Raw genomic sequence first — 26,975 nt, forward strand, 5'->3', positions numbered from 1 at the left:
GTTAATATTTCAAGTGCATGTTAAAAGCAGATTACAGATAATTTAGAGTTGTACACAAATACTGTGCAAGGGTATTGGCTAAAAATACCCAGGCGGGCATCAAGCTTAAGTGTGACATTTAATTTGGTGCTTCAGGCTTTCTGGGGTGTTATGACTTGCAAGGGTATTTTTAAGGAAGCTGCTTGTCCATCTGATTCTGTAATGGTATTTACACAAGTGTTGGAGTTTGACCTGTTAACTTGTAAAATCAAGTTGGCTTGCTTAGCAGAATACTCTTATGACATATCACCACAGGAACAATTATCTTAAATGAGGCACCCATAAGTTTTATTCAAATTGCCATTTTGTTGGAGTTCCATCTGGGATACCAAGAAAGTAGTGTAAGCAACGGGCTTTTCCCAAGGTATTTTGGATACAAGGTAACAGTGAATTCAAAGCAGAATCTGATCTTGTGAAAGTAGTTTCTATCTCCCTGGTTCACTTACTCTTTCTCCCTTAATGAAAACAGGATGCTAGCTTGAAGACTGTATCTTCACTGACAGCTTAAATTGCATCTTAGCAGCTCCCTTAGCAGGGCAAAATTTAGCTATAATTGAGCTGTATCACAATGGCAAACAGAAATGCTGAAATCAAACATACACCTTTATCAAAGATATGTCTCATCTGGAAATGCCTGCTGCTTAACTGCAATTCCAGTATTGTAGAAGTTAGCTTCTAATCTAAAATCTGTGGCTAAATCTAACATACTAAACCTAAGGTTGAACAGAGAGTAACATCTGCTTAACTTCTATGACAGAACACCTAGATGGGACTTGAGTGACAAAGTAACTTCAGTTTTTGTTTTAAACTGTCTTGACATGGCTATATTTATGATACTAAATGAATATGCTGTTTCTGATAAATAAAAATGCTTAACATTTTCTAATCAAGGAAGTTGCATGCTCACTTTCACAATTGGCAATCCTTGTGAGTCAGTTCATCTCAATTTTGAATTACTGTAAAATATTTTACAAAAAAATTGTATAATCTTGCTAATTTACGTAGATTGTTTCATTGATGTATCCTCTACTAACCTTGAATTGGTTGTCTGAATATTTCCTGCACAGAAGATAGTTTCAGTTACATACTGTTTTCACTAAGTTTAGAATTTTGGAATAATAATTGTCTAAAAATCAAGGTGGGCAAAGATTATAAGATCAGTTAAAAATGTTGGTTGCCTAGTGCAGTACCAAACACCATCCTTAAATACAACCAATTTTCTTGTAAATTTTAACAGTGGTCCTACTCTGAGTAAACTCATGGACCTGACTAACTTAGGATAATTAGAGTTTACTGTGAATAGGACTGAGTTGAATACAACCCAATGGGCAGGATTCAACTAACCTGCCCCCCCCCCCTTGAGGGTCAGGAGAACACACAGGGAGCAGCGGGAAGATTGTTCTACCTGGCAAGCAAAAATGCTTGTGATATTTTTATTTTCAGCCAAAAGGCAAGCAACAGTTGACAGACAAATCTGTATTCTCAATGCCAGAACAAAATACCTTCTCACAGTTTGTGGACGAGGTCACAGATGTTTTTACTTTTGAAGTGGGGGAGACATAGATAGAAAGTGGTCTTTTCTATTGTAACCCTTCCTGTTTAGTGTTCTTACCTTAAAAAGCAAAACAAAAAACCCACATTTGTCCTTGTATGAGTATAGAAAGGGCTGTGGGTGAGAGTGGCTTATGACAGGCTATGATTTATCTCAAGCTTGCCAGTGATGTTCATTAGGGGTTGGGCCAAAGGTCAGTCTACTGAAGTTGCCTCTTCCCATGCCAAATCAAGCACTCCACTAGATGCATAAGCTTAAGGTACACTAGTTTTACTTTGAAATGTTTAAAAAGTTTGCAAATGAAAGCAGACTTGTATTAGAGCGGGGAGTCCCCCCCCCACGCACACACACACTTCAGGTGTGTGCCAGGGATCTACAGCACAGTATTTTATAGCAGGACCCCACCTGTATATAGTAAGTCTCCAATTTTTAGGTAGCCAAAATAGTAACATGCATGTAGAAAAGGGGTAACAGCCTTGCTGGCTGATGGGAAACCCATCAGTTACCTGGAAACTTAATGGGAAGCACCCCACCAACATACTAACAGCAAACTTAGGTACTGAATTAAGCCTATTTAGCATCACAAATGGCTACTGAGAAATCAGCAATAGAGGCATGTTTAGAGATACTTCTAGGTATGCAGAAGAAAATGGGAGCAGGATCTTCAGTACAGCTCACTGAGGACAATATGTGCCAGGCATCCCCAAACTGTGGCCCTCCAGATGTTTTGGCCTACAACTCCCATGATCCCTAGCTAACAGGACCAGGGGTCGGGGAAGATGGGAATTATAGTTTGTCCTGTGGTGGAATAGAGAATCCAGAAAGGACATGTTGGCTGTACTGAACCAGCAGCAGTTAACATTTTTTTTACCAGTGCCACTTGTCTATTTGTTAATGATTCAAAGCACTTCATATGCATTCTCATTAATCCTTGCTACATTACTGAATTCCAAACCAATATAAGCTTTTAAACAGCTCTTCACAGCTCTTGCATTTAGAGTCTATTTTAGACCCAATGCAAATATTACATTTCCACCTGCCTTTGAACCAGTAAGCGCTCAAGGGGGCGGTGGGAGAGAGAGAAGGTTGCCTGTAGAAAATCTTAAATCTGCAGGATGGTGTCAAGTAGACTTCTTGAGTACATGGATACATGACACATTTGATCCTAAAACAAACAGTCTGGAATCTTTGAAAACTACCTTGTTACAGATTGCTACAAAAAAAAAATCTTGCTGCAGGTCTTTGCTTAAGCTACAGAGAACTTGAAGCAAGTTGTGGTCTTGTATTCCTCTCCTGGGTGCAGCAGGCTATCTGGGAAATTAGGCTGTAAGAATTAAAAAAAAGTAAAACTCAACATTTGTGCACTTTTAGAAGAAAAATTACTTGCATCTAGGGTTTTGTTTTGGTCAGGGGTCCCTTTAACTTTCAGGGTTTTGTTTTATCTCATTTGGAACAAACCATTACAAAATTGGGAGTCAAATCCTTGCCAAATCTACTGCAAATCATTCATATATACTAGCAGAACCTGATCTACCTTTGGCATGCTACACAAACAGCTGTAAGAACATATAACCACAAGCTTTCTACACATATACATAGTATTCTTGAATTGGTTCACATTTGGTTAATCAACTTTTGGTGTTTTGAGCTGCAATCCTGTACATACTTAACTGAGTGTAAAGTTATATTAAGCTCAGTGGGTTTTACTGTGAGCAGTTATGCCTAGGAATGCACTGTTAAGTCTGAGAATGCAGAGAAACTGCAAAGGAGCTGTGCCGTTTTAGAGTGGCGGGGGAATCGCCTAACTGATTTTTTTATTGATCTAAAAAAAACTTCCTGTGCACAGAAAAGCAGCCTTGCGCTGCATACCAAAATGTGATCTACCTGCAGTCAGAAATGAGATAATCACGGAATAGCTGTACCATGTGATTTCAATGCTTATGCACATCCACCCATTACTGGTTTCTATGTTCTTTTGAGTATCCTCAAAATGAAATCTGCAATAACCCACTGAAGCTGAGCCCCAAGACAGTTTTGTGTAGCTTCTATTCTGTGTGGCCCCGTGGTCATATATAACTTAAGAATGTACCTGGTTCACTGCATTTGGCCAGTTCTGTGTTTCCAGGCAGAAGCCAGAATGCTTGGGATACACACAGCCTCCTTTTCCCTTTAGAGTGCCATCTAAAGAATTCCCAGTGTAAAATTGAACTCCAGGCTGAGTTGTATAAACTTCTATCACTCTGCCACTAGGGGGGTGATGGGCTCTGTAAAAAGAAAGTATCTGTTAATTACATTTCCAGGAGTCTCTACTCAGAGAAAAGAAAAGGCCCTTGGTACTCTGCATTCAGTTATGTGTAGTGGTAGCCAGCAGCTCTTAATAATAGATGCATGGGAAACGGCACTTGAGTGCAAGGAAGGGGCTGTGCAAATTTTAAAAGAAGTCACTTGGTCACATCCTAAGATGCATTTGCCTTTTAGCTGCCTTTCTTTCCATAAATACATGATAATGCATCACATGAGAATTCCAAGAGGCAACAAAATACTTATCTCCCTGATTAAGTTGTAGCCAGAGAGAACAGACTGTGGCTTTGGATCACATCCGTGCCATATCAAAAGACACATTTAGCCAGTTCAGTGGGTCCAGGCAGGGTGAGCATCATGTTGCCAAAGCTCACTGCCTGTGCTGGCTCAAGTTACTTACGTGTTATCACAGTACACAAGGTAGATTAAGAGCATCCTGCAATACCAGCCTTCCACAAGTGAAATTCGCAAGACATCTGTGAAAACCTGAGCATGGTTAAAAGCAAAATACTGTAGCTTATTGTTAACACTTTCCCCAAATCTCGGGTGGGAAGTTATGGAAGTGTAAATTATATAAATCATGCACTTTCCTCCACATTGCACACTTTTGGTCTTCCTATCAGAATGAACTTGGAGGACATTATCATTTTAATTATGTAAGTGATTTGTCTAATCACATCCATGGGTATCTATACTTCCAATCCTTGTCATTTATTAATTTATTTACTGTTTATTGCCAAAATAGGCTTCTAAGCAATTTGCAAGTATGGAAATCAATTGCACAAGCAATCTATACTGTATACTAAAATCAACCTTAAACTGGACCTGAGCATTTTCTGTAGTAGCCTCAATGCTGTGGAGGGTCACATCGGGTATCTGCTTGCTTTCTGCTAACTGGTAAAATTATCCCAGTTGACCTTTGAAAACTGAAACTGAGGACTGCTTCCCATGTTTTACGGTGATTTTGTTGCCTTTTCTTTTGTGGGGTATGGTTTTAATTAAACGGTTTCGATGTTTTTATTGCTTTATTTTAAATCTGTAAAGCCCTATGATATATTTTATTAACAGCAGTGTACAAATACTCTTAAATAAACTGGGAGAAGGAAGAGCATGAAACAAAATGTTTTGGTCAATATGCTGTCAAACAAAGGTGACAAACCAAACGTGTACCTCGCACAGAAGCGTGTTTCTTTCGTCTGCGGCAGGCAGAAATTGTGGTCAAACCCTCCGAGCTTAAACTTCTGTAGGTGTTTTCCAAATTCCACTGGCTTTCTCAGATCAAAACCTGTGTCCTGCACTGAAGCAATTTCTCCTAATGGAGAAACAACAAAGAAAGAGGCAAAGGAACTCTACACATTTAGCAACCTTCCACAGCAATTCTTAAAAATGTGGTGGATAGAACAAAGACGGACATCTGGAAACAGCAAGCTCCACCAAAAAGTCCACCACAGCAACAAACCACACACAGAACAATTTAGTGTGGGATTCCCAAACCACAGGTGGTCTGAAAGGACATACCTAACATTGCCACCATTCCCACTTAAACCAAGAATGGGGAACCTGTAGCTCTCCAAATGTCAATCCTGGACCACTATGTCCTACCATTAGGCAGAGTCAGGCAGTTGCCTTAGGCAGTTCATATGGGGGGGGGGGAGACTGGACAGCTGTGAGTGTTATGTCATGTTCTCCTTTCGACGTCTTAAGATTTAACCTCCATCTAAGAACATAAGCAGTGCACTGCTGGGTTAGTCTAGCAGCGCATATAATTCAGCATCCTGTTTTCACCGTGACCACCCACCCTGTGTTTTTATGGCATTGTTCCAGTTTTAGAAAACCAAACTGATTGACCACAGATTTGAACTCAGGGCTAGCACCCTGCACTGAGGCCAGTTCTGCACAGTTGGCCATGGCAGCTCCCTAGATAACATCTGTAGATTCAAGAGCATTCATCTTAAAAAGCAACCAACCTGTGGGGATCTGGGTTTCATCCACTGGCAGGTAAGAATCTGCCTGTATGGTAAATTCATGGTCGTAGATAGTGGGTGATCCCTGAAATATGAAGAGGGGGGGGGAACCCTAATATCAGAAAATAGAAGGAATTTTGCACCACCTTTGTTGTAAACGCAGAGCTGTAAAGGTAAAGGGACCCCTGACCATTAGGTCCAGTCGTGACCGACTCTGGGGTTGCGGCGCTCATCTCACATTATTGGCCGAGGGAGCCGGCGTACAGCTTCCAGGTCATGTGGCCAGCATGACTAAGCCGCTTCTGGCGAACCAGAGCGGCACATGGAAACGCTGTTTACCTTCCCACTTGGAGTGGTACCTATTTATCTACTTGCACTTTGACGTGCTTTCGAACTGCTAGGTTGGCAGGAACTGGAACCGAGCAACGGGAGCTCACCCCATCGCAGGGATTCGAACCGCCAACCTTCTGATCAGCAAGCCCTGGGCTCTGTGGTTTAACCCACAGCGCCACCTGCGTCCCTCCAAATCACGTTAATCACTTTACTGAATCAAGGTCAAATGCCAATGAAGACCAAGATCAATTGATCTGGCATTTGGTCTCCAATAGTAACAACCCAGACTCAGAAGAAGCATATAAATGGGGTGGGGAGGAAGCAATGGAGTATCCTGGGAAAAGGTATGACTGCCTGGAATCCTGAACACGGGCACATTCTGAGTGCCTCCAAACTCTCCATATTTTGTAGGATTCAAGTATGTAGTGGAAGTTTAGGTTTGTGCATTTAAAGTAGATTAAAGTCTTCTGTTCCCCTAGCCTAGTGCAACAAATTCCCTTTTTTAAAACAAAATTTGTGGTTTTGACAATGACAGGGAAATGCATTGCAAAGTGGAATCAACACGTGACAAATGGGAAGATGTGTAAACAACACACAAACAAATCAGAATGAATGATCACTAAAGGCTGAGCAGTGTAAAAAGTAAAGTATCATAGTTGCCACACACTGCTGAGATATTCCAAAAATGAGGGGTGCTAAAAAGTAACATGACATGGGGATTCAAAGATATTTTGGTTAAATTAATATAATTTCATTTCACTTACAAAGTAAAATGTGTGTTAAATTGCATAGTGATCATTAAAAATGACTGCCATGTACTTGCAATTATTATTATTATTATTATTATTATTATTATTATTATTATTATTATTATTATTATTATTTATTACTTAACCATACCTGACAATTCATAACCTAAAATTAAAATTCTCTGATTTTCTGAAAGCAGTTTATGTGCTTCTTCACCAAATGTAGATTTACTCAGCTACATGTTGTACAAGCACAAAAATAATAGCAGATTTTAATTCCTCACATACAAAAAAAATATTTTAAAAACTCCTCACTGAATAAATTTGCAAAAATTAACTTTTGCCCCCTAAAATGGCATGCCCTAAACTAAGAAGTACAGAAACAGTCTTAAATAAAGTAAATAATAAAGTTATGGGGTGCCTTCTCCCAAATGTTCCTATCCATTGTTCAAGTTCAGGGGACTGAAGCCTCGCACCCTGTTCCATTACTTAGAGAAGTACAGTACAGCCAACTTGGCAAGAAGGGATTATAATCAGGCAAGATGAGAACTAATAACCCTATGGAGTGGAGACCCTGTGGGGCTCCAGATGTCATTGGGCTGCAATTCCTATCAGCCCCCAGGCAGCATGACCAATTAGCGGGGAGTTGTAGTCCAACATCATCTGAAGGAACACAATCCTGTTCTACAGGATGTTACAGAATGGAAGAGCCAAATAGAGGTGCCTTACCTGGCCTGCAAGATTGAAGTACGCATGGTTTGTCAGATTGACTGGTGTGGTCTTACTGCTTTGAGCTCTGTAACTGATGGTTAGCTCCCCATCCTTGAGAGTATACGTCACCCAGACTTTCAGCTCACCAGGATATCCCTCTTCGCCATCTGGACTTGCTCTGAAAAACCGTACGCCATCTGGCAGCACTTCAGGTTCCCAGATAGCCTGCAATACAATTTCATTATTGTTTGTTTTTTTAAAAAAAAAAATCACATTGGCTAGAGTCCAGCTACTAGACTGATGTACCTAGATGAGCACGTGTGCCAAAAGATTACACGTGACAACCATGGATCACTTCCAGGATTCAAAATACTGTATTTAAATCTGTGTTTCCCAAGCTTGGGCCTCCAGCTGTTTTCGGACTACAATTCCCATCATCCCTGACCACAGGTCTTGCTAGCTAGGGATGGTGGGAGTTGAAGTCCAAAACCAGCTGGAGACCCAAGCTTGGGAAACACTGATTTAAATGAACTTTAATCTGCAACGATGAGGACTAGAGACAGTCCTCTATTAAATCACCAGAAAGATGCTTCACAGAGCAGTTTGGTAAACCATTCTTCAAAGTGCTTCCCACCCTCCTGCTGTTAAAACAGCTCACCTGGGCCACCGGTCACCCATGCTGTCTGCTTGCTTGCCTGCTGTTCCATTGTCATGCTACCATTGGGACTGCAGCATGATGATAGCCTTACATTTTTATGTATATAGGAAGATATACACACATGTAATGCACGCTATATAGTAAGCTTGGTGAGAGACGGTGATTCACACATAAAACAGCCTTCCTCAAACTTATGCCTTCCACATGTTTTGGACTACATAAGATGGCCAGCATTAGATGAGGATTATAGCCCAAAACAGCTGGCACACACCAGGTTGTAGAAGGCTGCTGTAAAATTTCTTAAGCCTCAGCACCTGGGAAAGGATTATTCCAAACAAAAGCATGTGTTTCATGTGTTGGTTAACTGGCGGCATGAATGGGCAGTCTATCATAAAAAATCTAGCTGTTCCAACACGATGCCAACACTGAGCAGGCCACAAAAATAAGGTAAGACTACAGCACAGATCTTCACAGCTCAAACCCATTTAATTCTGTAAGGTGGTAATTCTGGCCGGTTGGTGTCCATCAGAGATGGGAACACAGGTGGGCAAAAATGATTGGGAAAATGTGTTCCTGTACTGAATCAGCCAAAGATCTATTCTCAAGTTTGTTCTTAAAAGGAAGGATGGCAGCTCAGTGGTAGAACATCTGCCCTGCACATAGAAGTCTGCAGGTTCAATCCTTGGCAACTCTTGTTAGGGCTGAGAAAGGAGTCTTGTCTGAAACCCTGGAGAGCCACTCCCAGTCAGTGTCAACAGTATTGAGTTAGGACAGGCATCCCCAAACTGCGGCCCTCCAAATGTTTTGACCTACAACTCCCATGATCCCTAGCTAACAGGACCAGTGGTCGGGGAAGATGGGAATTGTAGTCCAAAACATCTGGAGGGCCAAAGTTTGGGGATGCCTGAGTTAGGAGGACCAGTTATCTGTCTCAGTGTAAGGCAGCTTCCTAAGTTTTCACTAGGCAATCTGTTTTCATTTAGGATTGTCATATTTCAAAAAACCAGGACAACCTGAAAGTTGAGATTTTTTTTTTAAGGAAACCACCATAATGGTTGAGCTCCTTTTAAGAAAACCAGAAAATTGTTGAACTTTTCTTTTTACAAAAGCGTGAGTTTTTGATTGAAGATCCAAGACAAAGCGCCACCTTTTGGAAATCCCCCCCCAGATGTCAATTCCACCTTTTAAATCCCAGTTATGTCAGACATATGCCAGCCCAAATTAATTATTTTTGTTGCTGGCATCCGACTATCTTGAGAGACAATGGAGTGTGCCTCTGGGGGGGGGGGACCAAACCGTTCCATTAGCACCACACAACAGTACCCCCCTCAGCTGAAGAAGAAGAAGAGTTTGGATTTGATATCCCGCTTTATAACTACCCGAAGGAGTCTCAAAGCGGCTAACAATCTCCTTTCCCTTCCTCCCCCACAACAAACACTCTGTGAGGTAGGTGGGGCTGAGAGACTTCAAAGAAGTGTGACTAGGCCAAGGTCACCCAGCAGCTGCATGTGGAGGAGCGGAGACGCGAACCCAGTTCCCCAAATTATGAGTCTACCGCTCTTAACCACTACACCACACTGGCACATCAGCTGCACTGATGTGGCCCCAAGGAAAGCAGAGCAATAGGTATGGCACCGGCTTGGCTGCAGGAGTTGCCCGAAAGAGGCGTACAAGGTGCCATCCAACTGTCTTAGGGACTACACTCTGGATTTGTGTAGGCTTTGCTCCTTAGCCTGTTCTCCCAGAGATCAGAGTTTTCCTTCTCACAGATGGGCTACCTTCCCAAGGGGATGAGCCCCATCAGCCCCCTCTACAGCTTCTTGACCACTGGACCCACTCTTGGTCTCATCCGCTCAGTCTGCCAGAGCACTCTCCTTGCATGCAAGGAAAGTCCTTAACTCACCAAGGACTTGAGACCACCAGAGGTATTACCCCTCCCCTAACGCCCCATACACCCCAAATTAATGACACTCATATCTGTTTTTAAAGAATAGAAAGCTTTGACTGGAACTGGAATAAATAAAGCAAGCAAAGATAACCAAGCAGCCAAACCAAGTGTGAAGAAGGAAGCAAAACCTGTGCCTGGAAACAGCAAAGAGATATGATCGCCGCCATCAGTATGCATGCAAACAAATTGGGTGGATCCTTATGTCAGCCAGCCGTAGTTCTATAAAAAGCTAAAACCACCACTGAGTTTAGAAGCATAGCTATATCTATAGCTTTGCTTCCTGCAGAACTCAGGCCAATGCTGGGTCTCCTCATCAGAATAGACGCAAATTACACAGGAAATAGTTATAGCTGACAAGACATCCAGCCTCAAATCGGTCAAACAGAAAAACTCACATGTTGATTTCATTACTTCTCTATGTATTTTTCTGTTCAGATATAATTACTATTCTGTATACTAATCCTGCTATTTACACTAGAAGATGGATGAGGAATCTGTGGCCCTGGAGATATTGTTAGACTACTAACTGCTCCCACCATGCTAGTGGTCCCTTCCAGCTCTGATTCTCTGCCTGACCATTGGTCATGCTGGCCTGGGGTTGATGGGAGTTGGAGTTCAACAACATCTGGAGGGTCGCAGGTTCCCCATCGCAGCACTAAAGTGTGCTATAACTTGCCCAGTTTTTGCCTTTCTCTGGGAGCGACTCTTTCCCTCTTCCATTCCGGTTACAATCACAGGAGTCTTTTAACATCAGTAAAGAAGGATCCTTTCTCCTTCCCTTTCAGGAAGACTCTGAGAAAGATCCAAGCTTGGCTTCAGAGGAAGAAAAGAAAGAATTGGGAGTTCACAGAAGTGTCTGCACGCTGAAGTGAACTTCCCAGAAGTCTCTGGTTGGCCACTGAGAGAAGAGAATGCCGGTCTAGCTGGCCCTTTGTTTTTATCCAGCAACTTAATGTTCTTACCTCGCTTGAATATGTCACCATGTCACCTGATATAATTAATAATAATAATAATAATAATAATAATAATAATAATAATAATATTTGTACCCCACCCATCCGGCTGGGTCTCCCCAGCCACTCTGGGCAGCTTCCAGCAAAGATTAAAACACAATAAAATGTCACAAATTAAAAACTTCCCTAAACAGGGCTGCTTTCAGATATTTTCTAAATGTCAGGTAATTGTTTATCTCTTTGACCTCTGATGGGAGGGCATTCCACAGGGCGGGCGCCGAGAAGGGCCTCTGCCTGGTTCCCTGTAGCTTTGCTTCTTGCAGTGAGGGAACTGCCAGAAGGCCCTCAGCGCTGGACCTCAGTGTCCGGGCAGAACGATGGAGGTGGAGACGCTCCTTCAGCATCACCTGAGCTCTGAGAGTGTGGCTTTCTCCCAATTGAAGTGCAGAGTGTTTGAGGATCGGGACATTTGCAGGGAAACCAAAATGCTTCTTTACAAAGCTATTGTACTACCAACCTTACTATATGCTTGTGAAACATGGACCACTTATAAACGCCATCTCCAACTCCTCAAAGATTCCATCAACGGTGTTTCCGAAAAAATTTACACATCACTTGGGAAGACAGGCGAACTAATAGCAGTGTACTGGAAGAAGCAAAGATCACCAGTGTTGAAGCAATGATTCTTCAACATCAACTTCATTGGTCTGGCCATGTTGTTCGGATGCCTGATGATCGTCTTCCAAAGTAATTACTCTATTCCGAACTTACAAATGGAAAGTGTAATGCTGGTGGTCAACAAAAGAGGTTTAAAGACTGTCTCAAGGCAAATCTTAAAAAATGTAGTATAAACACTGACAACTGGGAAACACTGGCCTGCGAGCGCTCCAGTTGGAGAACAGTCATGGGCTTTGAAGACACTCGAACTCAGGACGCAAGGGAGAAACACCATGATCAACTCCTGCCCGGAAACCAATGTCCCCACTGTGGAAGGATGTGTGGATCCAGAATTGGCCTCCACAGTCACTTACGGACTCATTGTTAAAACCATGTTTATGGAAGACAATCTTACTCGGCTATGAGTGATCTCCAAATAATAAGAAGAAGAAAGCCCTGATAGTAAATACAGTGGAACCTTGGTTCTCAAATGAAATCCATTCTGGACGCCCATTTGGCTTCTGAAATGTTCAAAAACCGCGGCTTCCGACTGGTGCAAGAGCTTCTTGCACTCAGCGGAAGCCGTCTCGCACATTTGGGTTCCAAAAAACATTCGAAAACAGAAGTATTTCCTTCCAGGTTTTTCTGTGTTCGGGAGCCAAAACATACGACATGGAAGGCATTCGGGAACCAAGGTTACACTGTACTGACATTGTTATTCACTTGAGCGCAAGCACATTTACCTTATCAAAACCTTTCTTTCCTCCATGCAGACTGTTGGGTCCGTTGTTGATGGCTAATTGATACTCGACTCCTTCCACTGTAAATTTCCCTCTGGCAATTCTGTTAGCAACCCGTCCAACAACAGCTCCAAAGTAGGGGTGCTTGTTGGTGTACCCTGGCCAATAAAAGAAAGTGTGGAGCGGCCTTAGATTTATAAGGTCAATTACATTTCAGTGCTCAACACTGGAAGCTAGCTAGAGCTTTCATCTATATATATAAAAATGTAAAAACCGTGAAATCCGGGGTTCCACTTTTCTCCGTAACCGCTTGACCGATCGTCCTGAAATTTGGACACAACGATCCAGGCCACTCCTAGAGCGTTGTTGGGGGCAAAAATCCCTCAAATCGCACACCTGCGCAGGTACAGAAATGCTTTTCCACCAACTCAAACAGTGCCCTCAAGTGGCGTAGTACCCTCCTCCACCCCCTCCCTTCCTGAGAAATCTAAGCCACACCCACAAACCGAATGACATCATCATCAACCAAGCAACTTAAACACACCAAGGCAGCCATTTTATCTAGGCCTTTGTTTTAGCCCCCTGACAGGCTGACAGGCCTCCACTAGGCCCGGGGAGGGGGATAACCCACAGCAACACACTTGGGGACACGGCAAGGGGTTTTACTTTACGCACCACTACCCCCCCCAGAAAACCCCCCCACCAAAGAACCAACATTGCCAAGTGGAGGTTGGGGCCTGCCTGGGGGGGGGGGTTGCCACAGGCCGCAGCACAGCCTTTGATTTATGTAGGCCCCTACACTGCAAGGGGTTTTTACTTTACAATTTAGCACCACTACCCCCAAAAAATCCACAAGACAAAAATGAATATGACTTATTTTATGGGTATGTCTTATTTTAGGAGAAACAACTGATTGTAAGCCTCTGTGTCTTTTTTATTTTTTAAAAAACAACCATTCACTTTCTCTCCCCAGTTTAAGACCTCAGATATTTGCAGTGCACACCCTCCACCCCATTTACAATTCCCTACCTTCCCCTTGCCACTTCCTGGGTTTTTTTAATGGAACTGAACAACTCGGATACTTCTTAACGCGCCTTCTGTTGCCAGGCCCTTGCAGGGCCAGACAGAGGCCCGGCCCAGGTAGATAAGATAATGTGTCCCTGTTTTTAACCCTTTTGTTACTTTTTTCATTTTACTGATTGTGAATATGATGACCGAGGCCCCCTTTAGATTCGGAGGCCCGCGCCAAGTGCCCCATATGACCCTCTTCCTTCTGTCTGGGCCTGTCTGTTGCTACGGGGCTACGGGGATTCGCTATTTGACCCCCCCCCTCCCCGGGTTGGGATTCTTTAAGTAGCTATCTGGGTCCCAGGGCACATCATCACCCCCGATCCTTAATCTAAACATATAGAAATGTTCACGATGCGTGCGCAGGGGCCAATGTATGGAGATACAGGGGGGAGGGGATAACAGAGGGCTCAGACAAAAGTAAATACTGGGAAATGGAACCCAGAAACTGACAGCTCCTTCTCCAAGGATGGGGGCCAATGTAGGAAGATACCAGGGGTAGGGGCCAACACTCCCCAGGAACAACAGAGGGTTCAGACAAAAGTGCATGCTGGGAAATAGAACCCAGAACCTAACAGTTCCTTTTCGAGGGTGGGGGGCAAGGTATGGAGATACAGGGGGAAGGGGCTAACACTCCCCAGGGACAACAGAGGGAAGGGTATCCTACGGAAACACAGGGATGAGCCGGGGTGGAGGGAGGAGGGGCAGGATACGTCATGGATCGTGACAGGGTGGGGTGGGGATCACAGGAAAGAACCACAGCAACGCGTGGCCGGGTCAGCTAGTTCTATTCTATTTTTAAAGGAGGGGCAGCTAACTGTACCTGACCAAAGCTTCCTCCATCCAGTAATCCCTTAGGAAAGGAGGGCCTCAGATAGGCTCCCAAACTCTTCCATGTGAAGGCATATCATATCCATTCACTCCAATGAAAGAAACACAGCCATATCTGACACAGCTCCTCCCATCTTAATCAAAATGAGTAAGAACTGGAAGTCTGTGAGGCTGTGTGGTCATGCCGGCTAAGTCCCACACTGCTGCAGGTGGCATGCCTCTGGAACCCAGTTGCTGGGAAGAAGTGGGGAGAGTTTGGTCGCATTCAGGGTGCATAGGACAAACTATGTACCTTCTAACAGCCTGAATTTGGGGTTCTGTCGCTAATATGTCTCCTGCAGAAGATCAGATCAGGGCGTCCCCTCTTGAGAGCGGTTTCTACCCTGGTTTGCTTGGCAACAGATGACAGCAATACACTATTTCATGGGGGGGGGAGAGGAATCAGTAGTGATCTTTGCAGCAGTGTATGGAGATAAGAAATAGACTGAAAGCTCAGCTCTACAGAGCGTGGAACAACTGAACAGAAACAAAACTGAGCATAAAGAGTAATTAACCTTGAAACAAAGTCATCCACCCATTGGTAGGGTTAGGTTAAGAGGAACAAAGGAGCACTGTTTCATTTCAGTTGGCGGGGGAGGGGGGACGACTGCAGAAGCCAATACACAGTCTCTAAGCCCACAGGATCTAGAAGGAGCTATAAAAGAATGGATTGCTGGGGGAAATGTAATCAGGGTTTACTTCAGCACCCAGCTTCCCATGGACCTAATGTCTAAAGCAGTGGGTTTTCAACCAGTGTGCCGTGGCACCCTGGGATCTGTTGAATTGTGTCCCTCTTTCCTTCCTTCCCTTATTTGATGCCCTCTCACATCTCTGTTACCCAAAGGCTTGCACAGCTGTTTATTGCAGCAGCCCTGGCTACAAGCTCCGCAGGTGAATGGTGCCTCTGGGAGGCATCTCTCTTTGGGGTGGGGGGCAGCTCAGTGATCAGGGACAGCAGCAGCTGCCTTGAGGACTCCCAAGGAGAGGGGAGAGAAGAGGAGGCTGAGGGAACACTCCACAAGGGAGGGTGTTTGAAAAAGGGTGAGAGGCTGCAGGTCTGCAGGCAAGGGGTGACATAACAGGTGCTGCAGAAAGAATGTAGTCTGATCTAAAGCATTCAGCAGCAGCTACTCAAGGTTTATGTAACAGTGGAGGCACTTGACGCTTAGATTATCTGATCTCTGAAGAACATGGAATGGTGGCAGTTTTGAGAACCAAGGACGACTGATAGATATTTATAGTCTTCTCTACAGCTATGTTTCTACTTCTCTGGATGGAAGCCTACTTGCAAATCAGTTCTATTATCTCATGCCTAGGAACCTGCTCATTATTCAGTCAGTTATACTGGTCCCTGAATAAATTTCAACCTCTGATTTTATGTACATGCTCAAAGGGACAATCGGAAGTCGAAGGCAGACGAATTGTAAACTTTGGCCCTTCCCCCAGAGACGCCTGCGAGTTGTTTTATCCTCACACGGCAATTCTGGAAAGGAAGGTTAGGATAAGGCCACATGTACAACAACACATTTAAAGCAATGTGGCAGCACTTCAAACATTAATGGTTCCCCCAAACTGTGGGAGCTGTAGTTTGTTAAGGATGCTGAGAGTGGTTAGACGACCTCCTATTCCTCTACCAGAGCTATGATTCCCAGAGCTTCATGTGAATACTGATTGATAGTTAAACCACTCTGGAAACTGTAGCTCTGGGAGGAAAACAGGGGTCTCCTAACAGTTCTCAGCACCCTCAATGTCAAAATGGAGGTTGGCTGCTGAATCTCTGATGGGCGCATGTTCCACAGCATGGGACCGGCAACATTAAATGCCTGACTTCCAGTGTATCTGTCAACCTAATTGTTGGTTCATGCAACAGAGTCTTCTCCATTCCTTCCCTGCAAATACAGAGGAGTGGGATCATGTCCACTGGCTCTGCCCCGCATACTGTACACCCTACTGGCCCCTCTCTCAATGCCTGTTTGTTCAGCAGAACATATGCAAAGGGTTGCATAGAATTCTACACACACAGGCACCTCTTTGAGTGTATTTTGCCAAGCGAATGTGCAGTAGTTGGGCGCCAACAGCAGGAATTATTTCAAGGGACAGGTAGTAAACTTCTGACTGCGCTGTACCACTTCAGTTGTAGTGGGTGACTTATCCAAAAAGCTCCCACCACAAAGAAAGTTAGCATGTCAGGAAGAACACAAGACTGAATCCCTTCTGAGTCCCTTCTACTTTTCTAGATGTGTGGACTTATTTATTCCTTTAGGGTTGAAGCAGCATTTAATCCTGTGGGCTGCAATGTGATACACTCAAAATTTTTAACAACATGAAATATGCCCATAATCTAGGCACTTTGCTTGGGATGGAAGATACTGCATTTCTGTTTAGCTGTAAATGTGCAAACACCCAGGAGTTTCTTTTTCCGGGGGGGTCGGGGAGAAACTGGAATGCTGCTTCCTCCTCCCACCCTCACAAAGCTGCAGGTCAAAAAAAGGGAGCATCAGGAAAATAATTTTGTGTACACCACTCATAATACTGCAATCAAATGAACATACCGGTACTTGCTTGGAAGTAAGCTCCACTGAACTGTTGAACTTCTGAGTTAACATTTCTTTGTTTCACCGCTTCTGCTTTTTTTTTTTTTTTTGCAGGTAACGCATCCTACATTTAAAGTATGTGGCTTTCTGCAAACAACCCCAGAAATTGTAGTCCCCCCCCCCGAGTTAAAATGCCCAGCGCTTTTAACAAACTACTGTACAGTTCTCAAGATCATGGGGGGGGGGGTACTAAAAAGTCGTGATGAAGCTTGAACATTTTTCAGCTTGGATGTACAGGGCTACTTATATTACAGCACCACCAAACCTGGGTGGGTTTCAATAAAACAAATCAGAGGTTGCTCTGGAAACATATTGTGCCTCGCGGTTTCTTCTGTGGAATAAACTTTCAAAAAAGTTAATTCAAACCCACCTTCCAAATGATCAAAGCCTAGAACAATATCTGAGAATTTTCCATCTTTGTCTTTAGTCTCCAACGCGGCGATTATGCAGCCCAAGGATATAATTTCCACTTTTACCGTGCTGGATTTGAGCAGGAATTTTTCCACAGTCCCTCCGCCAAGGTGCCATTCCCCAAATTTCTCTCTCTTCACTTCTGTCATTGCTCCCCACTCGCCCCCTCCCACGAAACTTGTTTGCAAAGGAAGATGCACCAACACAGACAGATAAGAAAGAATCAGAGGGACACTATGGGGGGGGGAGAACTTTGCCCCAAGAGACTCTACCAACGATCAGAATCACGTGACACGTGCCCATCAGCTGACGCGGAAGAGAGAGAGAGAGAGAGAGAGAGAGAGAGAGAGAGAGAGAGAGAGAGAGAGAGAGAGAGAGAGAGAGAGACCTGCCTCGTTATGTTGCTGGGGGGGGATGCACCGCAGGGTCATCTAGTCCAACCCGCTGAAAAGCAGGGATCTTTTTGCCCAACGTGGGTCTCAAACCCACGACCCTGAGCAAACCCACCTTGAATCCTGTGCGACTTATTTCCGAGTAAGCATGCCTTAGGCTAGTAGTGCAGGCCGAACCCTTCTATACAGTTACTCAGAAGTAAGCTCTTCTGAGCTCCACGGGGTTTGCTTCCGAGTACATGTGCACCCATCACTAAGTCAACGCGCCTTTGCAGCATTTCTAACTTGAAGCCGATCCTATCATGTTGACTCGGACTGCGTTCAAATGGGACTAGCTCCTCCTGTGCAAAGGATTGCAGCCTTTCCTTGGCGACAATTAATTTACGAATCTGTAACTCACAGGATGTAAACAAGCACTGAGCTACACTACAGCAAGAGGAAATGATTGCAGGCGGTAATTATTGCGACATTTCTCAGATAATTGCATGCTGGAACTTGTTCTTAAGAGGCTGGTTACAGGTAGGTAGCCGTGTTGGTCTGGGTCGAAGTAAAATAAAAAAATTCCTTCAGTAGCACCTTAAAGACCAACTAAGTTTTTATTTTGGTATGAGCTTTCGTGTGCATGCACACTTCTTAAGAGGCTGATACACTACGGTGTGGTCAGTGGTCTACATATGCAAGAGCAATGCTTCCCCCATGGCGTTGGACACAATCCACCTGCATCCTGCAGTTTCTTGAGAAATGCTGTGGCTTGGAGGTGCTTTCCTGCAAAACCAGCTCCCAGCAGATTAAAAGGGTTAAGCCAACATGTATACATTTTTTTTTTACATCAGCAGATGGCAGCACAAGTGCAGACGATGCTTTCATTGAATAGGAATCAGAGGGGTGATTGCAGGTATAAGAAAGCAAATCAGGTAATCAGGTAATTGTGTGTGGACCGCAATGTAACATGAGACTTGAAAGGTGTGGAGAAGGGGGAGGCTGCGTTTTAAGCCCTTGGCACCACAGTAAAAAAGAAAACAAAAGCGAGCACTTGCTTTGTCATGACCACTTAATTAGATTTAATAAGTTTAATCAGGGCAACCAGGGGACAAAACAGAAAGGATTCATTTGAGACAATATGGACAGTTTTTAATGATTATTCTTTCTAAGAGGATAATGCTTGCCCTCTACGCCAGATTCAGATTATGGACCTTTTGAGCAATTTTCTCTCTCCTCTCTGCAAATAAAAATCCTGTAAGAAAATCTCTGTGAAGAAAATCTAAAGGATAAAGAAAGTGTGGAATTATCAACATGTACAGTTATTCAGCTGCCCTAAGCCTTTTACATAAAAAAAACCACCCTTTGTTTCAGTTTTGCTTTTGTTTTTAATTTGTGTTTTCAAAAAAGTTTGCTAAATAAATAAAAAGTTTAAATTAAAGTTAGTTACTTTTACATCCTTCTCATTAGAAATTTCCATTTGTATTAATGAACATTTGGCATACACTCCGTTCATTTTGAGGCACTTCGCACGGCAGCTCCAGTACTGTATTTGGTTTATATTAAAGTTATTCATTCATTCACATGATCAGGCAGGAAAAGGAAACCTTTCATAAAACATTCTTTTCTAATCAGGGATGAAAAAGTGCACTGAACTGTAGCTGCATTTGGCAGTACCCAGAAATTAATTATTGCTGCATTTGTTCCAGGAAACAGTTTCAAGATCAGGTCAAAATGAAATTCCTTGCCCCTTCTAGAAAATGGCAACACTGAGGGCTTGTCCACACTTCTGCTTGTCCCAGGTCTGAGCAGCTTTCTGCATGTCCAGCACTGGATTTATGACAATGCAGGCGGTGTCCCCTCGCAGGGCGCCTAGCCGAGGGGGTGCAAAATTAGACATAGTGCCCTGTTACCAAAATCTGCCCCTAGCTATTCCCATGTTTTCTAGACACTGGTCTGAGTAGTTTTGCCTTAGCTCACCTCTTTCCCCTGTAAAACCCACTCTTTAGTGCTAAATCGGAACACACAGAAATCCACAGAAAATCCAATTGCCATTTCTTCCAATTGAATGCTAAACAGGGGGTTTTCCTAGGAGAAAGTGGCAGGTCAAACAGATGAGCCCCTAAGTGCATCTGACAAGCTGATTTTGAAGGAGGGGTGCTCAGTTAATTCAGGGGGTGTACTCCCCTTTTGATGAACATGGGGTGTTCCTTGGGCCTGTACAACTGCCTGGCTTTGCTTATGTAGCTCCCTAGCCTTGCTCTGTTTTTTCTTCCAATCATCCTCTCTGTTCCTCCACTGTCTCTCCCTGCCTGCCTACCTGCCTGCTTTCTAATCTGACACCTTTCTGTACCTGCTTGCCAGCCTTAATACCAGCTTTCCCCTTGCTCCAGCCCCAGTTCAACTTCAATCCAGCTTGTAATAGACTCTGCCTCCAGCTCACCCTACTGTGTTACTGTACACACCATCATGGCTGTGAGTCCTGGAAGACCACTTTGGAACTAAACTAAGTTTTACTGCCTATGCAACTTTTTCTGAATGCTGTATGAGAAAGCACATTAATCTGACCTTTGAAGAGTTTGTAAGTGAACCACTTTGGAGAGTTTGTAAGTAACTTACCAAATGTGTGGTCTTTTTCTGTGCTGGAGAAAAGGAAACTTTGGAAGGAACTTGTAAGGGCATATTTAAAAGTTATAGCAGCCTATATTTCCATACATATATCCCTGCACCAAAAACAGCAACATATGAAAGTAACTTGAAGAGGAAGAACAACCTCACTGCAATTTAAGTGGCTAATGCGCATCGTAGCCTGAGACCAAACTGGCATGATTTTTGTGACAGAAAATGAATATGTTGTTTTTTTTACAATAGAGGAAGAGTTTGGTAGTGTTTTGTTGACTGGGTTGTTAACAATTCTTAACCAGCCAAACAATTCAGGCCAATCAGCACACATTCTGAACACCTTGCCCATCAAAGAATCAACCTTATATGTAGTTGATTCACACATCCATGTTGGAGATGTAAATTGCACTATGATGTGACTTTTCAACACAGGTTCTGCAACAGGTTTCCTACAAAGGAATCTAGTTTTGTTTTTGCTTTTTTAAGGCATGGTAAGTAGAAATATGGGGACGTGGGTGGCACTGTGGTCTAAACCACAGAGCCTAGGGCTTGCCGACCAGAAGGTTGGCGGTTTGAATCCCTGCGACGGGGTGAGCTCCCGTTGCTCGGTCCCTGCTCCTGCCAACCTAGCAGCAGTTCAAAAGCATGTCAAAGTGCAAGTAGATAAATAGGTACCACTCCGGTGGGAAGGTAAACGGCCTTTCTGTGTACTGCTCTGGTTTGCCAGAAGCGGCTTAGTCATGCTGACCACATGACCCAGAAGCTGTACGCTGGCTCCCTCGGCCACTAAAGCGAGATGAGCGCTGCAACCCCAGAGTCGTCCGCTAACGGTCAGGGGTTCCTTTACCTAAGTAGAAATATTAGCATATTATTTTGCAAGACTTTTGTAGCCTGGGAATGTGCCTGCCTCAATGTTTAGCTACCATTGTTAAGGAAGTTCTGGCCAACTGGTGGTCAGGTAGGGATTTCACTTCCATTTTTTCTGTTTCAATATTTTTCACGTTTAAAGAATTTGTTTATCACAAAGAGGCCCAACTTTTAAACAAGCAAAATGATTATGAAGCAAATTTCCTAAATGCTATCTGGGTCATCCTCTTAATGTGGTTGTCTGTCTTTTCTCCTACTCAAGACCTCAAATGTATCCACCATGTAATTAAAAGTTCAATTCATACATTTTTTCCTGTAACTTTCACATATTTCTGTTGGATTTTGACCAGCAAACCTTGTAAATGGGGGAAATATTTTTATTTTACAACAAAGTTGGTAAAACACAGGATGTGTCAGGAGATGGAATTCTTTCGAGAAACAGTCAACTTAAATATATATTAATTCCTATTAGTACAGTCATGCCTTGGAAGTCAAATGGAATCCATTCCGGAAGCCCGTTTGACTTCCAAAACGTTCAAAAACCAAAGTGCAGCTTCTGATTGGCTGCAGGAAGCAAACCGGAACACTCACTTCCCGGGTTTTGATCGTTCAGGAGCCAATTTGTTCGGGAGCCAAGCTGTTTGGGAACCAAGGTACGACTGTATAGCAGACCAATGGAATCTCCACACCCATCTCCTGTGGTTTGGGATTGGCCTCCTCTCACGAGGAGATATATATATCCCCTTTTTACTGAACTGAGACCCAAGTAGGGTGTTTCCACACAACTCTACTTCTCTTTTCTCAGCTTCAGCCTCCCAAGTTTCCACTTGTCTATATACTCATAAAAGACCCTAATCACTATCTTTCAGACTTCTCCCAGCTCAGAGACTTCCTTCTCTGGTTGTAGATATTTTCCTCAGGGCGAATTACACACACAGCCAGGGCCGGATTTAGGTCTGATGAGGCCCTAAGCTACTGAAGGTAATGTCCAGTTGTCCTTTGTCAACAAAAAAATTGCCACTGTTTTTGTGTGTGTTGAATATATGCTATATGGTAATTTATGGACCTAATAGGTATCTAAAACCATTTGCACATAACAAAATATGTATTTTATCAAAGTAATTGTTGAATTGAAATACAATTAAGAAGAAGTATATTAATAGTGATTTGGGGGGGGGGGGCAAGAGAGTAGGGCCCTAAACTATAGCTTGTTTAGCTTATACGTAAATCCAGAACTGGACACAGCTCAGAGGCTAATACTGCACTATTCAGCTGAATGCCAGGAACCAAATTCTCAACTGCTTTTCTTTTCCCCCTCACAAAAGGCTGTCTCTGGCTAGCTGTACCCGTCTCCCAGCCCAGCACTCTGTGAGTTACACAATTCTGGTGGGATTCTGCTTCTAAACATCACCAAACTTTGGTCTAACTGAACTTTCTGTCACAGCAAATGATTCCAAATTGATCATATTCTCTCTTTTTGTTTCTCATCTGCATTGCAGTTTCCTTTACTTATGGTGGTTACCACAGTACCCCACCACAGCAGACACTTCTGCAATCTAGTACCCATAAATTCCCCTCAGGGAGAAGTATAGGAAGCCGTGCAGGAAGCTGAGGTATGTGGTTGGCTGGAATTATGTAGTGGGACCCAGGTGGCGCTGTGGTTAAACCACTGAGCCTAGGGCTTGCTGATCAGAAGGTCAGCGGTTCGAATCCCTGTGACGGGGTGAGCTCCCGTTGCTTGGTCCCAGCTCCTGCCAACCTAGCAGTTCGAAAGCACGTCAAAATGCAAGTAGATAAATAGGAACCGCTACAGCGGGAAGGTAAACGGCGTTTCCATGTGCTGCTCTGGTTTGCCAGAAGCGGCTTTGTCATGCTGGCCACATGACCTGGAAGCTATACGCCGGCTCCCTCGGCCAATAATGCGAGATGAGCGCGCAACCCCAGAGTCGGTCACGACTGGACCTGATGGTCAGGGGTCCCTTTACCTTTATGAGTTTGTGGATGGGCTAGATCCCCCACCAAATGTGTTATGAGTTTGTGGAAGGGGGCTGATCCCCCTAAATCCTTAGATTTAGTAAATGTTAGGAATAAATCAATGCTTGGAGTATTAAAGGAAGCTGCCAGAAACTTCATCTGGCAGTGTCAAAAAGACAGACCACACTAGTTTTCGTTGCTCAGGAAGTCGCCTGGGAGAAGATGGGCCATGAGCAGGAAACAAAGAAAGCAGAGTACTAGGCAATGCAAATATTGCCCACCAACAGAGAGGTGACACCTTCTCCCTACTCTGAGTGAGGAGCAGAGGTCAATGGTAGCAGACAAAGGCCAGGTTTAGGGTTTCAACTCTGAATGACTGGAGGAGGTCCTTAGTTACCAGCGAGAAGAAGAATGGGTAAGAATCCATGTGAGCTGGAGATGACAGACTGGAAATAAGAGACATGGAGAATGGCTTTTTGCTGTCCTTTGACTCCAATGCTGCCCTTGAGGGGGAAGCCAGACCCTCATAGGATGTGAATGCTCTACAATCCCTCCACCTAGGTTCAGGTTGTATATGTGTGTAAATAAAGCCACATATCATAAAGACACCGCAGTCTCTGCTGTGCCTAATTTCTGAAGGAAAGACGAACCTTGCATATGTGCCTGGAGCCCTTGGATTCTCACACTGCTCGGAGATCACTGTATCTTATTTTGAATAATGGCTTGTGCTTTTCTCCTGCCACATTGCAGCACTCATTGCAGCACTCATAGTCTTAGCAGAAGAACATGCCCTAGGCCAGACAGTGCATATGCAGTAGTGCTTTGGTCTAGTCAGTCTTACCTTAGCTGGAATCCAACATGGCATTATAATAGCAGCAGCAGCAGCCTTATATTGCAACCTGCCAGATATCTGACAACCCATTTAGCAATCCTGTGAAGAAAGCAACCGCAGGAAGTTAACAGAGCCTCTGAAGGGAGCTTTCGTTTTCAAGGTTAGAGTCCATAAAAAAAGCTACTGCCAGCCTGTGATGGTATGGTTGTGATATGGCTTTCTTCTGAACAATAGGTGGACTCACCAGTAGTCGAGAGCACTACAGAGACAGCAAATCAGGGTCTAAGGTGGCTGAGCAGAACACAGTGGAGCTGGAAGTCTAAGCAATATTGTTCCTGCTCTTTTAAGAAGGCTACTGGGGGATGAAGTGGCCAAACGTCCCAGAAAAGAGAGGGAGAGCACGATATATGTTATGGAGTGGTAGATTTCTGTAGGCTGGGGGACAACATTGCAGGACAGTACCTTGGACAGTGCCATTACTTGGCAAAGTTGAGCAGTTGCCCATAACTGCTTCAAGGAAGAATCTACACTAGTAGAATGCTATTGCAATCAAGAAAATATGTTTTGTTGTTGTTCAGTCGTTTAGTCGTGTCCGACTCTTCGTGACCCCATGGACCAGAGCACGCCAGGCACTCCTGTCTTCCACTGCCTCCCGCAGTTTGGTCAGACTCATGTTCATAGCTTCGAGAACACTGTCCAACCATCTCATCCTCTATCGTCCCCTTCTCCTTGTGCCCTCAATCTTTCCCAACATCAGGGTCTTTTCCAGGAAGTCTGCTCTTCTCATGAGGTGGCCAAAGTATTGGAGCCTCAGCTTCACGATCTGTCCTTCCAGTGAGCACTCAGGGCTGATTTCCTTCAAAATGGATAGGTTTGATCTTCTTGCAGTCCATGGGACTCTCAAGAGTCTCCTCCAGCACCATAATTCAAAAGCATCAATTCTTTGGCGATCAGCCTTCTTTATGGTCCAGCTCTCACTTCCATACATCACTACTGGGAAATATGTTACCTGGGTGCAATGAAGAGCACTGGGAGATCAGTTATAGAACTGAAGACCACTAAATGAGTGATCATGGGAGGGTGAAAGCTCTTGCTAGGAGGATGGAGAGTCCTGGGCTCCACACTGCAGGTTTCTTTTCTAGAAACCCACAAAAGCTTAAGAGTTGGCCCTGGACACTGAATTCGTAGGGCCAAAACAGAGCCCTCATGACTTTTCCACAGGCTCCATATTTCCGTATTGTAAAATGAAAAGGTTGAAGCCAGAACGTCAATGCACCCATCTGACTTTCCCACAAAAGCAAAAGTAAGGTATGAAACATCTATGTCTATAGACCAATATTCTGGTTTATTCACCACCACCACTCTTGGCCTTACTGATCATGGGCATAGCCAAGGAGGGGCAAGGGGGGCAGTTGCCCCCCCTAAAGAAATACAAATCAATACAAACCTGAGGTTCTGCCCCCCAACAAAAGCCTTTCCCCCCACCCCAACAAAAATCCTGGCTATGCCCATGTTACTGATATGGTCCGAAGGAAAGCACAAGCTGTTTGACACCAGCTTGGCTGCAGGAGTTACTGGAAGGAGGCATACAAAGCACCATCCAACCGTCTTAAGGACTGCCATTTATTTTCCCGAAGATGTCCCGCAATACAGCAGAGATTTAAGATCCAGCCAACAACAAAAGACCTATTTGTTCCTTGGCTTGTACTCTGTTTTGTCACCTACAGTTGAAAGTAAAAGCAATTTTGTTGGTTAGCATCTACGTTGTGTGGCATACGTTTTTGATATACAGTATGATATGGCAAGGAAGTGGGGGAGGCAAAGGGTTCATGCTGATTTTCTAAAACCCCAAACCAGTGGTGTAGCAACCTCCGCCAATGCCTGGGGCAGAACATTTTGTTAGGGGATCACCCAAAGTTGTTGAGCTTTTTCTCAGGGGATCACCCAAAGTTGTTGAGCTTCCTGTTAGGGGATCCACTGCCCTACCAAGAAACCTCCCTTGCCAGCAGCCCCACCCCCGACACCCAGCAGCCACCGTGCCACCCTACAGCCCCCCCCCATGCCTGGTATGGCCTGCCCCCTTGCCCCTGCCTTGCTACGCTACTGCCCCAAACCTTAATGTTCTAATCTATTCTGTTGATTCCTTTTAGAAAGGCTTTAACTGCATGGCTTCAGATCGAAGATGATGATAAACTTATTCATGCTGTTTTCTTCCCTTCTCCTTATATGGAGATGTTCAAGGTTTCAGAACTCAGAGAGACTGAAACGTAAGAAGCCTGTGCACAACTATAGTTTAGAGATGACCTGCACAGTCAGCAAAATCTGCTCTACCACTGCAAACTGCAGGTAAAAGGTAGAGGAACCCCTGACCGTTAGGTCCAGTCGCGAATAACTCTGGGGTTGCGGTGCTCATCTCGCTCTGTAGGCCGAGGGAGCTGGTGTTTGTTCGCAGACAGCTTCTGGGTCATGTGGCCAGCATGACTAAGCCGCTTCTGGTGAACCAGAGGAGCACACGGAAATGCCATTTACCTTCCCACCGGAGCGGTGCCTATTTATCTACTTGCACTTTGACATGCTTTCGAACTGCTAGGTGGGCAGGAGCCGGGACCGAGCAATGGGAGCTCACCCTGTCGCGGGGATGTAAACCGCCAACCTTCCGATTGGCACGCCCCAGGCTCTGTGGTTTAGACCACAGCGCCACCCGCATCCTGCAAACTGCAGGTAGGGATGGTATATTTTTTATAAAAATAAGTTTCTCTAC

The 26,975-nt window shown here is 44.2% G+C and overlaps 1 protein-coding gene across 1 annotated transcript; it reads right to left on the reverse strand.

Annotated features, from left to right (window-relative positions):
• Window positions 1–305: 305 nt before the first annotated feature.
• On the reverse strand, window positions 306–17,860 carry GALM (galactose mutarotase). Its single transcript, XM_035111038.3, has 7 exons — window positions 17,508–17,860; window positions 12,609–12,763; window positions 7,668–7,874; window positions 5,860–5,941; window positions 5,063–5,204; window positions 3,681–3,855; window positions 306–2,915 (listed from the first exon to the last, which is right to left on the reverse strand). Exons 1-7 carry the CDS (start codon window positions 17,695–17,697, stop codon window positions 2,838–2,840), a joined length of 1,029 nt encoding a protein of 342 aa, XP_034966929.1. The 5' UTR covers window positions 17,698–17,860; the 3' UTR covers window positions 306–2,837.
• Window positions 17,861–26,975: the final 9,115 nt, after the last annotated feature.

The sequence above is a fragment of the Zootoca vivipara genome, chromosome 3, assembly GCF_965207765.1.
Source record: "Zootoca vivipara chromosome 3, rZooViv2.hap1.1, whole genome shotgun sequence".
Lineage (NCBI taxonomy): Eukaryota > Metazoa > Chordata > Lepidosauria > Squamata > Lacertidae > Zootoca > Zootoca vivipara.

Bases quoted from the DNA above. Each gene is read 5' to 3' on its own strand.
- GALM (XM_035111038.3), bottom strand. From the start codon at position 17,697: ATGACAGAAGTGAAGAGAGAGAAATTTGGGGAATGGCACCTTGGCGGA. The intron at 12,764-17,507 runs GTGGGTTTGAAT...TTTATTGGCCAG, and splicing joins AGGCTTTGATCATTTGGAAG to GGTACACCAACAAGCACCCC. The intron at 5,942-7,667 runs GTAAGGCACCTC...TTCATATTTCAG, and splicing joins ACTTCAATCTTGCAGGCCAG to GGATCACCCACTATCTACGA.